Consider the following 14,493-nt stretch of genomic DNA (forward strand, 5'->3'; position numbering starts at 1 on the left):
CTGCCTACTTCTGGTCTCTGTCAAATAAATAAATAAAATCTTAAAAAAAAAAAAAAGATTCTCCCCAAGCCCTGTCCCTCGCCCTTGTGCCCGGGGAATGCATTCTGCAGGAGAGTGTAAAATGGGGTATTGATTGGTTCCTCAGTTTCTTTTCTTCAGGAGGCTCTTAAAAATTGCTCATCCCAATTTAGTCAGCTCAGCTCTGTCATAATGAAAGAAATGACTTTGTTCCTGCAAAGTCTGGCAGAAATGGAGTCCACACACAGAGCTTTAAGAGGATGCATGTCTGAAAATATATTTAATAGAATTATGTGCGCTGTGCTAGCAAGTCCCATCGGGAGAGGCTGCCTATCAATAGAGCTTCAAAGGCAAAGCGTATTTGATTCTGTGGTTTTCTGTTATATAACGTCGTCGCTGATATTTATGGCACTTACAACCTTCCGTTGCTAAAAAGAAAGCGTGGTTTAATGTGTGCATAAAGAAGATGACAGAGATACTGATGGGTCTCAATTACGTGAGCAGGGAATTATGGGTGACCCCGTCGGGACAGGATCGGGGGGAACTCAGAAGCCGCACAGGTCAGGAAGTCTCTTTTGGATACTGGATGGATAGATCAAGGTTTGGAATGAATGGCTAAGGTTCGAGAAGTGTGGCCATCTCTCGTATTGGATTTGGATTGGGCTTTCTGTGTACTCGAAGTTAATTTTAAAGCTGTCATTTTTATTTTCAGGTCTCATCAGATGTACTTCATGTTTGGCTTCCTTTTCTTGGTCTTTATAATTCTCCTGATTACCTGTTCAGAAGCTACAGTTTTGCTGTGTTATTTCCATTTGTGTGCTGAGGTAAAGACCTAAGAAATGAATGTATTTTCTGCTTCCCAAACTCGTGTTAATGGAATGAGGAGCTTGTGTCGAGGAAGGAATTGAAACAACTGTTAACCGCATGGTTTCAGGAATGTGGCATCAGTTTTATATTGTTTTCCTGATGACACATTTTGATTTTGATCAAGTTAATGCAACTTTGATGGAAAATTTAAACAGAATGCAATTTCTCTCTGGCTAGTTACTGTAATTGCTATGTAATATTCAGCTAACATAGAAAAATATAGGGAACTGATTTGATATTTAGACCTATAAAAGATCTGCTTCAATAGTGTTTTTTTAAATAACAATTTTAATAACAATTAAAATTTCGCCACTTAGGCCAGCATTGTGTTTTATGGGTTTGAGGTTGCTGCTAAAGGCCCTTTCTCTTATTTTCATTTCATTGCCTTTCGGTTACCATGGACATAAATAGTTCTGCTAACCCCACTCCACCCCCATTTTTTTTCTGATGTTATTCTGGATAATTAAGGTGGTAGTGAACATTATTTTCATAAATGCCCTACATCCTTCTTGTTTTGGTGTGACTCTCTAAAGGTGACAATAGAGAGTTTAGGGAATGACAATCGTGTACCTGATGTCTGAGAGCATTTTCATAGACATATCATGTATCTACTTCTATTTCTTAGATGGGGTGCCAGGTGGCTCAGTCAGTTAAACATCCAGTTCTTGATCTCAGCTCCAGGGTCGTGAGTTCAAACCCCGCATTGGGCTCCACGCTGAGTTTGGAGCCTACTTAAGAAAAAAAAATGTTTTGGAGGCTCCCAAGACCACCCACATATTGGACAGTTCAGTGGAAGGACTCACGGGGCTCAGCATATAGATGTACACATGGCTACGGCCCACTGTAGCCGAAGGATACACAACAGGATCGGCAAGGGGAAAAGACACAGGTAGAGCCTGGAGAAATCCACATTCAGTCTTCCCATGCTTTCTCTTTTCCATAAGAGAATACATCAATTGTGCTTCTTTCTCGGGCAGCAAAAAATATAGTAATAGATATGCAGTGTTTGTGCTCAGGGAAGCCCATTGGAGACTCCGCATCCAAAGTCTTCATTAGGAGCTAATCACACAGGCAACCTCTCTCTGCCTAGCAACTACAAAAATTCCAGACTCCCAAAAGGAAAGTAAGTGCTCATCATCAATCACATTGTTTGTATAGTCTAGGTATAGCAAACCAGTCTTATCATCAGGAAATGATTAAATGCCAAATTCCCAGATGTAAGCTAAGGCCAAATTTGCAAGTGGGCCCTTCTAAAGATAGTAACTTCAAACCTGCTATGTTAACTCTTTTCTGCACTGTAGATCCCCTTAGCCCCGACCATAGTGACTTTCCAGTAAAATTCTTTCCTTTTTTTCTTTTTAAAGTAGACTCTACACCCAATGTGGGGCTTGAATTCAACCTTGAGATAAGAGTCTGCAGGCTCTACCCACCCCTTAGAGTAAAATTAGCATCAGCAGGAGCCCGCAGAATACGCAGAACCTGCGTATTGACCTCCGTCATGCCTCCGTGGATCCCAGCTTCAGTAGGGTAAAACAAATCGAATTCGCTGTATAACTCAATCTGAAGTTCTATACTAACAGTTTCCCACCTAGCCCGAGGCAGCTCTGGCCAGTAAATTGAAGCTGACCGGAAAAGCCTTCCAAGGCTGAGGCAGCATCCTGATAGAAAAGACGTGTGCATTACAAGTGCAGACCCTGAAGGCACACGTGGTCTCCCTGGAAACAAGGAGTTTATACAAGTTAAGGCACCCCAAGCAGAGCTACATTAGTCAGATAGTGTATACCACATTGAATTTCTTTTTTTTAAAAAAAGAATTTAAAAAATTAATTTATTTGAGACAGAGAGCACAAGCAGCGGGAGGAGCAGGCAGAGGGAGAGGGGAAAAGCAGGCTCCCCGCTGAGCAGAGAACCAGTTCTCCATCCCAGGACCCCAGGATCATGACCTCAGCTGAAGGCAGTCTCTTAACTAACTGAGCCACCCAGCACCCTTCACGTTGAACTTCTTATGGAAGTTTCCCTTTTATTTCTCTTACTCCGTAATCTAATGGAGCCTATTTTATGACAATAATTGCTAACTCATTTATAGTTAGATTTCACCTAAAAAGTTATTTTTTTCTATTTCTTTTTGCAGGATTATCGTTGGTGGTGGAGAGCCTTTTTTACCAGCAGTTTCACAGCTGTTTACCTTTTCATTTATGCAGTTCATTACTTCTTCTCCAAACTTCAGATCACGGGCTTTGCAAGCAGCATTTTATACTTTGGGTACACAATGGTCATCGTCCTGATCTTCTTCCTTTTTACAGGTAACCACAGAACTACTTCATGCCTTTCAGACTCTCTGAAGAGACCTGGAGGTAGCCATAATGTAATAAGCATCAATTAACAATTAATGGAAGGAATAGGGAACAAAGTCATCACGTTTGTTTTTATGCTTTGGGGATAAAAGATTGCAAAGCCTGGGGAACTGGAGGGACCTTATGTACTTAGCTTCAAGGTTGTCCCTGGTGAATGTTTTTAAGCAGTAGGGATGTGTTCCAAAGTACAGAAAGGGTTATGTGTAATCACCTTTGAATGGCCTCCGAGCATAAACGTTAACTGGCTTGAATAACTTTTAAATTAGCAAAAATAGATTAAATGAATGTGTAGTCATTTGAGCAATTAGATACGAGGGACAAGATGTATACTTCTCAGGATTCCTCATTTGGGGTTGTTATTTGAGTCCAAGACGTGATGGCAACTCTTGTTTAGATTAATGCTTGATGTAGGTGGCAACATGGAGTGGTTTATAAAATGATCCATTTAGAGATATAATGAAGTTGAGAGCTTGGAGACCCTTTCAGGACGAGCGAGGCAGTGTTCCATTCCATCTGCCTCACTTTTTTTTTTTTTTTAAGATTTTACTTTTGAGTCATCTTCATACCTGACATGGAGCTTGAACTCACGACCCTGAGATCAAGAAGAATCGCAAGCTCCTCCAACTGAGCCAGTCAGGCGCCCTTCTACCTGCCTCACTTTTAAGTTCTGGTTCTTCTCTGAAGTTGTATGACTTATGTAGGTCACTTGGACAAATTTCAAGTATTGTCTCTGTCAGGTTCAACAAATACGTAAACTGTGGAAATGTGTCAGAAATCAAAGCCTTAAGACAAGTCTGTTATCTGAGAAACCAAGGCATGTTGGTGGTGGCTCCCTGTTTAATACTGTATTACCTATGACCTACCAGCCTCATCTCCTCAGGTCAAAGAAGACTGTGCAGGATTCCTCTCATATCTCAGCCACCAGATGTTCTAGATAAAACTGAGGGCCTGATGACATCTCACCATCCTGGTCTAACCAGGATCCTCATGTGTTTTGCGGTTTTTCTAACTTCTCATTTGAAATACGCATACAGAGAAGTGCACACAACATGCACGCACAGCTCAGTGAGTTATCGCCAAGTAAACGCACTTTTGTAACTGGCACTGGTGTCAGTGAATGGTACACAATCAGTGCCCCGGGAGCCACTTCTCTCTACTCGCCTTCCCCAAAGGGAGCTGCTCCCCTAACTCCTAGCATCATGGGTTAATTTGGCCGGTTTGTGAATTGTGCATAAGTGGAATCCTACAGGATGTACTCTTTTATGTCTGCTCTCTTTTCCTCAGTATTGGTGAAGTTCCCCCATGATGCTGTGTGTAGACGTTGTCTCTACCCCTTGTGTCTTTTGTTTTGGATTTCCCCCTCAGTGACTGACTGGCTTTTATATTTGGGTGCTGTGCAGTTGGATTTGTCTCACACAGTAATTTCAGGCTTCTGTTTTCTTCAATACCTAGCACTTTGACTCAGGTTGCTTTTTTCCTGGGAGTCTTGTATGACAACAGCTTCCTTCAGAAGGTAGATGGAACGCTGAATGGTCACACTGCTGACAGAAATCTTCTCCCCTTGGTTGGCTCCATCACTTGTCGTCACTTTGGTCACACTCCACTGAATACTGATTCTTTTTTTTAATACTAAGATTTTAAAAAAAGATTTTATTTATTTATTTGAGAGGGAGTGAGAGGGCACAAGCAGCAGGGGTGCATCAGAGGGAGAGGGAGAAGCAGGCCCCCCTGAGCAAGGATCCCAATGTGGGGCTTAATCCTAGGACCACATGATCATGACCTGAGCCAAAGGCAGACACTCAACCGACTGAACTGCCCAGGTGTGCCTGAATACTGTCTCTTGAAGGTTCCCAATGATCCCTTGCCAGATCTAATGGCCTTTCCCTAGCTTTCACCCTCCTTAGTTTCTGCAGCTAACTAATCAGCACCTATTCTGTGAAACTCTCTCAGTGTGATTTGTATCATTCTCCTTGTACTGCTCTGGACCTTCTTTTGCCTTCCTCTTCCTGTCACCTACCTCTAGCCTCTATGCAGGGTTCAGTCTTCAGCATTCCAGTCCTCTCTTTGTACCCTCTCCCTTTCAGAGCTCATTCAGTCCCATGGCTTCGTCTATGTCCCCAGTGCTGACAGCTCCTAAGTCTGTATCTCAAGCTGTAACTTCTAGGCAGTTAGATTCTGAGCATTTGCATGTCACACTGGCACTACCAACTCAACATGCCAACTCCAGTGAGTGTAGTGCTTCCTTTCCCCAAGACTGACTCATTTTAATTTCTTTCCATCTTTGATGGATTTATTTATTTTAGAGAGACCGAGCGTGGTGGGGAGGGGGTGGGTGGGTGGAATGGAGAACTGAACTCCCCGCTGTGTGCAGAGCCCAGTGGTATGGGGTGGGGGGGCTCGAACCCACAACCCTGAGATCATGACCTGAGCCAAAATCAAGAGTTGGACACTCAGCTGACTGAGCTACCCAGGCATCCCATGATGTGTGTTTTTGGCATCTATTCTCTAGAACTCTTCTTTAAGAAGCCTTGTCTGCTTATAGACCCTTAAATGGCATCTCTTTACAGTTCATCATTATATATATTTTTTCTGTTGAGTTCCTTTTATTTTGTCATCATCATTATATTTTGAGGTTCACCGCGGGAAGTAAGGCTTATGGCCTATGTTCATGTTGTTTCACTTTTGAGGAAGACATCCTTAATTAAATCATTAGTCTTGAGAATATGGATGTACACAAAAGTACAGTTAATAATTGCTGATTACTCTTTCTTGCTGTAGACAAATGCTTCCGAGAGGGTTTTTTTTTAAATGGCAACTGGAAAATTAGCAATATCCACTCATGCTTAAAATGCCAAGGAGTTTCACACTCATTTAGAATAATTATGCATTCATCCAAAGCTCTTCCTTGTGGTCACCACATTGTCTTTGCTATTCGGATTCTTCTGTGTCATTGCAGCAGAGAGATAAGACTTCACAGCTGTCATCTTTCAATATTGAGTATTGTGACTGTAGAGAAGATTATTCACATACTAATTATATTTCCATGTTGCTACAAATCTTTTATTTTTATTTACTTAAAAAAATTTATTTAAGGAATCTCTACACCCAACATGGGGCTTGAACTTGCAACCCCAAGATCAAGAGTCCCGTGCCCTTCTGACTGAGCCAGGCCGGTGCCCCAACTATGGAATATGAATATGAATATGAATATTAATCCATATTCAAATATGAATCCTTTATATTTATCGTTTGTGAGACTGCTTAAGCTAGTGAGCAGATTACCTGTTTCTTGTCCATTGAACTTGTTTTTTTCTGTTTTGACTTATTTCCTTAAGGTAGTCTGTGAAATAGGATAGCAGTGTCAAAAAGCATGAATATGTTTATGGTTCTTTACACTTTTCTGTCATTAACATAGTGTATTGGTTCCTCCACAACCTTGGCTGGCATTGAGTATACTTTTTGAAAAAAACAAAACAAAACTTAAGCAGTGGTTTTCCTTTTTGTTAACATGATATGTCTAAAATGGCATCCCATTGTTTTCTTCCACTCATTATTTTTTAAGATTTTATTTGACAGAGAGAGAGAGATCACAAGTAGGCAGAGAGGCAGACAGAGAGAGGGGGAAGCAGGCTCCCCGCTGAGCAGAGAGCCCAATGTGGGTCTCTATCCTAGGACCCTGAGATCATGACCTGAGCCGAAGGCAGAGGCTTAACCCTCTGAGCCGCCCAGGCGCCCCTCTTCCACTCATTTTTTGAGGAAAAGGAAGTGATGTGCATTGTGGCTGGTGTTCCTCTACCCAGTTTTCAGTTGGTGGCACACTTACAGTTGTATAAACAGCATGTCGAAGTAGGCTTCAAGTGACAGTGAGAGGGAAGATAAGCCACAATATATCAACAATATCATCCAAGGGTACCAGGATGGAAACCTTGTATTGTGTAGACTAAGATAATAAATTTCAGTTATGTGTTGGTGACTTGCCCCAAATCCTGTTTTTTTTTTAAGATTTTATTTATTTATTTGACAGAGAGAGATCACAAGTGGGCAGAGAGCAGGCAGAGAGAAGGGGAAGCAGGCTCCCTGCTGAGCAGAGAGCCTGATGCGGGGCTCGATCCCAGGATGCTGGGATCATGACCTGAGCCAAAGGCAGAGGCTTTGACCCACTGAGCCACCCACGCAGCCCAGCCTAACTGGTTTTTAAAGACTAGCTTATCACCTGGTTAAGCTAGTTAAAAAGGAAGCTAAGTCTTTGCTTACAGATGTGTAGACTTTGCTCTCTTCTAATTCGATTGTTTGCCTCTGATTTCTAATGGATGCTCACTTACGGATACTTAGTTTTGATTGGAGGATAGTTAGTGATTTTTTATTTGCATCAAGTTTTGTTTTAGATATCAAATGGGTTAAAGTCTTTTTTAAAAAAAGATTTTAATTTATTTGACACACACAGAGAGAAATCACAGGTAGGCATAGAGGCAGGCAGAGAGAGGGGGAAGCAGGCTCCCCACTGAGCAGAGAGCCTGATGCAGGGCTCGATCCAGGACCCCCAGATCATGACCTGAGCCCAAGGCAGAGGCTTAACCCGCTGAGCCACCCAGGCGCCCGAGTTAAAGTCTTTAAAAAATTTTTTATTTTTAAGTAATCTCTACTTGAACTTACAACCCCAAGATCAAGAGTCACATGCTGACTGAAGCAGCCGGGTTCCCTAAGTGAGTTAAAGTCTTAAGAAAATGAATTGAGGGGTGCCTGGGTGGCTCAGTGGGTTAAGCTGCTGCCTTCAGCTCAGGTCATGATCTCAGGGTCCTGGGATCGAGTCCCGCATCGGGCTCTCTGCTCGGCGGGGAGCCTGCTTCCCTCTCTCTCTCTGCCTGCCTCTCTGTCTACTTGTGATCTCTCTCTGTCAAATAAATAAATAAAAATCTTTAAAAAAAAAAAGAAAATGAATTGAAGGGGCACCTGGGTGGCTCAGTGGTTTAAGCCTCTGTCTTCAGCTCAGGTCATGATCTCAGGGTCTTGGGATGGAGCCCCACATCCGGGCTCTCTGCTCGGCAGGGAGCCTGCTTCCCCCTCTCTCTCTGCCTGCCTCTCTGCCTACTTGTGATCTCTCTCTATCAAATAAATAAAAATCTTAAAAAAAAAGAAAATGAATTGAAATAGTGTAGTTTAAAAAAAAAGAAATAGTGTAGTTTTATTTTGAAAGGAAGGACATAAACTCACAATAACCAATTAAAATCTAACACTTAAGATTCCTTCTCTAAAAGTCTAAAGTACTATCTTCTATTATAATACTGACATTTCTAACCTAATATAAACCTTGGCATTGCTGTTGGGTAATGAATGACATCTTTTACATGATGATGTATATTTTAGGCAAGCCATGAAAAATGTCTGTATGTAGCCAAGGTCCATTATTCAGCCACAATCTATTATTCTAGAGCAGTGTTTCTCAACCCAGGGGTGAATTTGCTCCCTAGGGAACATTTAACAGTACGTGGAACCATTCTTAATTGTCATGACTGGAAGAGTGCTGGAGACATCTAGTGGGTAGAGGCTAGGAGTTCTGCTGACCATCCTACTACACGCAGGACAGCCTTCTACAACAAAGAATTATCGGGCCCCAAACGTCAGTGGTGCCACTGTTAAGAAACCCTGGTCTAGACTGAGCTATTTTCGAACCTCACTTTTACTTCAGAGTTAGTGCTATTTTCAAAATACAGTTTTGATTGTCTCAAGAATCAAGATATTGTTTAGAATCGGAGACTCTAAATCACCAGTCACTGTGCAAGGACTGAAGCCAGTTTGGTCCCAGGAGTTTTTAAGACCCAGAAGAAGTATTAGGCAAGGGCAGAGTGCTTTTCTGGTGGCTCTCTCACTCAGGGTCTGTGCTTTGAATATATTTTTATTCATTAAAAGAACCAAATGAAGCTCACTATGTTTTGAGAATGTCTACTATGTAGTATTTTATCACTAAATTAAAGTGAAGTGAATATTTTATCACTAAATTAAAGTGAAGAATCCATGTTCTCACACAGTGTAGGGATACACTGAAGGAAAAGTCCAGTTACCTCAACACACAAATACTAGCTATAGTGGGCCTTTCGTGTTTTACTATACCGACTTGTCCCTGCCTTATTAAAAATTTCAGTTCTGGGGCACCTGGGTGGCTCGATCAGTTAAGCATCTGCCTCGGCTCAGGTCATGATCCCAGGGTGCTGGGATCAAGCCCTGCCTTGGGCTCCCTGCTCAGCGGGGAGCCTGCTTCTCTCTCCCCCTCTGCCCGCTGCTCCCCCTGCTTGTGCATGTGCTCTCTCTGTCAAATAAATAAATTTTAAAAAATCTAAAAAAAATTTCAGTTCTAAAGGCCAAAAGATCAAAAAGAGATAAAATGTATTAATGCTAACTTAACCATCCAACAAATAGTTATTAAGCTTCCATGGGCTTGGCAATGTGTTAATGGGGAATACGGAATCCTAGATCTAATACCACTTGTTTTCTGTTGAGTTGACTATGTGCCAACTATTTGCATGTATTTATCTCACTTGATTTTCACCTAATTGTGTAGCTATCATGAGCTGTTAGGTCATATTACTCCCATTGTACGGATGAGGAAACTGAGGCCAGGGAGATTAAGTGACTTGCTTGAAGTCACTCTGTTAGTTAAGTGTTGGCTCTCTGACTCAGTCCAACCCAGGCTGGTCTGACTCCAAAGCTCATTCTCTTAACTACAACTCTCCATGTCCTCCTCAACAGAGAGGCGCTTTCCTTGAGCTGAGGCCAAGCCAACAGCCAGAGAAGGCCTGTGGAATCTTCTCTGTGGTCCTCTGTTTGATCAAGGGGACTTCTCTAATTGGGGGAGCTAAGATCGGTGCATCTAAGATGACACAGTATTGCCCTGGAGAATATGATGATGGAAACAGAATTAGCTCAAGTCTTTCTCATACCCTTTTGACCTTTCTTTCAAAAAATAGAGGCACAGTCTTCCAGTTTTTCCTGGGGAATAACTTCATACTTCAAGCCCGGCTCATTTTGGTCTCGATTTACATTTATGGATCCACACACCAGGTGCTGTAGGAATGAGCGGGACGGTGTCCTCTCTGTTTTTGAGGATACGGAAAACCTGGAGCTCCTGCTGTTTTTCCCAGTGGAGGTAGTTACACACCTACTCTAACTCTGGGCCCTCTGGGAGCCCTGAGTATCGTGCTAGTCCTGAGTATCGTGCTGAAATATTGAGAAAGGTAATGTTCCTTTCCCCAGGGGTAAGCAAAGTCTGCGTTCTCTGGCGTTCTTGTGTGGTGTAGCTTACATTCTCTGGTGTCTCATACCTGAGTTGATTTCTACTGCCTACACCCCAAGCTTTTCCTGTCCAACGGATGCTCATTCTCTGAGGTCTTTCTGCACAAAGCAGTTCGTGTTCACCTCTGCCCGTTATTGATCTCCCTATCTTAGAGCAATCGGGCAGACTTGGCTTTGAGTCCCGGCTGTACTGCTCATTGGCTGTGTTTTGTAAGGCAAGTCCACAGACTCTCTGAGCCTGTGTTTCCTTATAGAATGGGGGAAAATCCTAGTACTTACCTCAGAGACTTCGACTCAATCTGATCCCATGTGTAAGCGCTTAAGCCAGAGCCATGCATATAAGAAGTTAGTAAACAACGGGTATCAACCTCATCGTTGTTACCATCGTTGTTGTCATTGGCATGAAATGGAAATTTGGTCATCTTCTTCTCTGGCTTATGTATCTTCACTGGCTCCCAGTTCCCTGCCTAATCAAATCCCAGCTTCTTAACTTAGGATTTACTCTCTGGCTCTTACCACTTTTGCGGTCTTTTCTACTATATGCTTTCTTTACTCTTCCCTTAATTCTGTTTTTTCCTTTGAATATTTTCTTTTTTTTAAAGATTTTATTTATTTATTTGACAGACAGAGATCACAAGTAGGCAGAGATGCAGGCAGAGAGAGGGGGAAGCAGGCTCCCCGCTGAGCAGAGAGACTGATGCGGGGCTCAATCCCAGGACCCTGGGATCATGACCTGAGCCAAAGGCAGAGGCTTAACCCACTGAGCCACCCAGGTGCCCCTTGATTTCTCAATGTTTATCATGTATCTGTTCCCTTTAGGCTTTGTACTTCTGTATTTTGTGACTATTTGAATTTTGTCAATCTTACTTTTTAAAAAGATTTTATTTATTTATTTGACAGAGATCACAAGTAGGTGGAGAGGCAGGCAGAGAGAGAGGGGGAGCAGGCTCCCTGCTGAGCAGGGAGCCCGACACAGGGCTCCATCCCAGGACCCTGGGACCACAACCTGAGCCGAAAGCAGAGGCTTTAACCCACTGAGCCACCTAGGAGCTCCTCCTTTGAATATTTTCAAGAGTATTCTTAGTTTATTTATTTATTGTTAAGTCATCTCTACACCCAACGTGGGCCTTGAACCAATAACCCTGAGATCAAGAGTCATGTGCTCTTTGGACAGAGCCAACCAGACACATCCCAGTGTTCCCTTCGGTCTTTGATCAAACACCCTTAACGTCCCAGTCTTTCTGCTGGGGTTCTCACTGTTCCTTACTACTGTTGAGGTTTAATTGTTCCAAGCCTTTATGGGTACTTCTCGCTCTGTCTGCGATACCTGTCTCTCATCCTCAGATGCCTCTGAGTCCAACTTGGAGGACTTTCTCTGTGTTGTCCTCTCTGAATTCTCACCATTCATTCAAGCATGTATCGAATACCTACTGTGTGTCAGGCACCAGCCCTGGAGGCCAGGGCTTTAGCAGTGAACAAAACTTCGTATAAAGGGAGAGAGATTTCCATGCTCGGGAGCTTACGTTGCTACGCCGTTCATCCAAACAGTTCTGTATAATGTCTGTTAGGTGCCTACAGTGTGCCCAGCCCCGGGCTAAGCACTGGGGGTACAGCTCCGAGTAAACCTCACAGCTATAGTCTGGAGAAGGAAGGCCTCTAAACAGATAGTTACCAACAGAGTAGATTTATGTCACTCTTCTGAGAAGGAGCTTTGAAGGGTGTGTGTGGGGGGAGCATGATGGTATATTGGATGGGAAGTTACTCTGAGCTTGGAAACTGGCAAAGAAAAAGGAAGCAAACCCTGCCTGCAGCTTTCTGTGATTAACATGTTTTCCTAGATGATTGAATTGTCTTCAGGGGCCCCATTAGATTGTAGGATCTGGAAAAGAGTTTTATTAGAGTTTTCTTTGAGTCATTGAACCTTAATATCATCTGAGAATTGTTTTTATAACATGAACCTCAATGAAACCCTATGTCAAACAAACATTTGCCCAGAACTGCTCTGTCTAGTCCATGGGTTTAAGTGTACACAGGGTTCATGCTGGTGAGTTATGGTCTGACTTACCTAACACTGTATTATATAAAGACTGCTCCATGCTCCTGTATAGTCTTTAAATTTGTCATTTTTTTTTATTTTTTTTTAAAGATTTTATTTATTTATTTGACAGAGAGAAATCACAAGTACACTGAGAGGCAGGCAGAGAGAGAGAGAGAGAAGGAAGCAGGCTCCCTGCTGAGCAGAGAGCCCGATGCGGGACTCGATCCCAGGACCCTGAGATCATGACCTGAGCCAAAGGCAGCGGCTTAACCCACTGAGCCACCCAGGCACCCTAAATTTGTCATTTTTGATGACTATCTTGTTTTATTGAGGACTTAGTCCATCATTTAGCTAAGTCACCTATCGGGGGTGCATTTGGTTTGTTTGTAATTTTTCAATATTATGAATCAGAGTATTATGAACATCATTTTTGCATGTAATTTTTTTCTTCTATGGGGTCATTTCTTTTTTTAAGATTTTATTTATTATTTGAGAGAAAGAGAGAGCACAAGCTGGGGGAGAGGGTACAGCGGGAGAGGGAGAAGGAGGCTTCCCACTGAGCAGGAAGCCCAATGTAGGATTCGATCCCAGGACTTGAGACCATGACCTGAGCCGAAGGTAGATGCTTAACCCACTGAGCCACCCATGCACCCCATGGGGTCATTTCTTTTCTTTCTTCCTTTTTTTGAGGTTTTATTTATTTATTTATTTATTTATTTTTAAATTTTATTTTTTTTAAAATTTATTTTCAGTGTTCCAGAATTGATTGTTTATGTACCACACCCAGTGCTCCATGCAATCCGTGCCCTCTTTGATACCCACCACCTGGTTCCCCCAACCTCCCACCCCCCGCCCCTCCAAAACCGTCAGATTGTTTCTCAGCACCCACAGTCTCTCATGGTCCGTCTCCCCATCCGATTCCCCCCAACTCCCTTCTCCTCTTCATCTCCATGGGGTCATTTCTTTAAGATAAATCTCCAGAAGTGGGATATTTCTGAAGTATAGTAAGACAAAACTTTGATTTATAAAACTTATTTATGTACTGAGTATGCAGGAAAGTAAATAGATTATTGCCATTTTTGTTACATCAAGTGATAACCATTATTTACATTTTCTAAATTGATGCAAGTTATACAAAGCTTATTATACTAGAAACTAGCCTTGGACCTCTTTGTATCCTTTTTGAAATAGAGAACTTAAGCTACTCTTTTTTTTTTTTTTTTTTTTTTTGCTTTGACTCGAGACCTGCAGCGTTCAATCAGATGGATTCTCACACCCTGTTGCAGGTGGCTGCCTCTGGCCCTGCTGCTCATACTTTTGGCTCAGCAAGAGAGTCTGGTGATTTTTTATTTGATAATGTATGAGTCTTGAGATTTAGAGAATCAGTAGTTCACCTCCAAACTGACATGCTTTGCATTTTTGAGAAAACTGCTTTGATTTGCTAGAGTGTCTGGTAAACAAGGATCTTTTTCATTTTGTTTCAGGGACAATTGGATTTTTTTCTTGTTTCTGGTTTATTACTAAAATCTACAGTGTGGTGAAAGTGGATTAAAGAATGTCCCTCAACGTCCTTCAGGTTCATCAGCGTCGCTTTTGAATATATCCATCTGTACCAGTATGAACATCTATAGAGATGTACGTCTATGCTTCCTACTACACATTTTAAATATATATCACTTAAAAATCTCATTGTCTGGCTTCATTTTATATGACACAAAATACTGATTATGTGGAAAAAACAGGTTGGTTTGGAAATAGGTTTATTCTAAGTCAGGTTGTCCTGAAAAGATACCATAAAAAGGTTTAATTGAAAGCAATCAGAGCAAAGGGAGGCACATTTCTTTACAAAATGAAAGCTGAGCACACAGCCTTTTCAGATGAATTTTTTTTCCTTTTCTTCTTCATTTCGTTTATAGATCAGAACTTTTG

At 42.1% G+C, this 14,493-nt stretch overlaps 1 protein-coding gene across 4 annotated transcripts in view; it reads left to right on the top strand.

The window, feature by feature from the left end:
• Positions 1-14,250, top strand: part of LOC116583391 (transmembrane 9 superfamily member 2-like) — an 82,627-nt gene extending 68,377 nt beyond the window's left edge. For 2 of the 4 annotated variants that reach the window (XM_032331494.1, XM_032331496.1), the window contains 3 exons: positions 731-842; positions 3,017-3,188; positions 14,049-14,250. In XM_032331494.1, the coding sequence (XP_032187385.1) occupies positions 731-842; positions 3,017-3,188; positions 14,049-14,116 (352 nt within the window). In that variant the 3' untranslated portion in view covers positions 14,117-14,250. Of the gene's footprint in view, positions 1-730; positions 843-3,016; positions 3,189-14,048 lie in introns of those variants that run through there. The other 2 variants (XM_032331495.1, XM_032331497.1) reach the window with 2 other exon arrangements.
• The last annotated feature ends 243 nt before the right edge of the window (positions 14,251-14,493 follow it).

Source organism: Mustela erminea, chromosome X, assembly GCF_009829155.1.
Source record: "Mustela erminea isolate mMusErm1 chromosome X, mMusErm1.Pri, whole genome shotgun sequence".
Taxonomy (NCBI): Eukaryota; Metazoa; Chordata; class Mammalia; order Carnivora; family Mustelidae; genus Mustela; species Mustela erminea.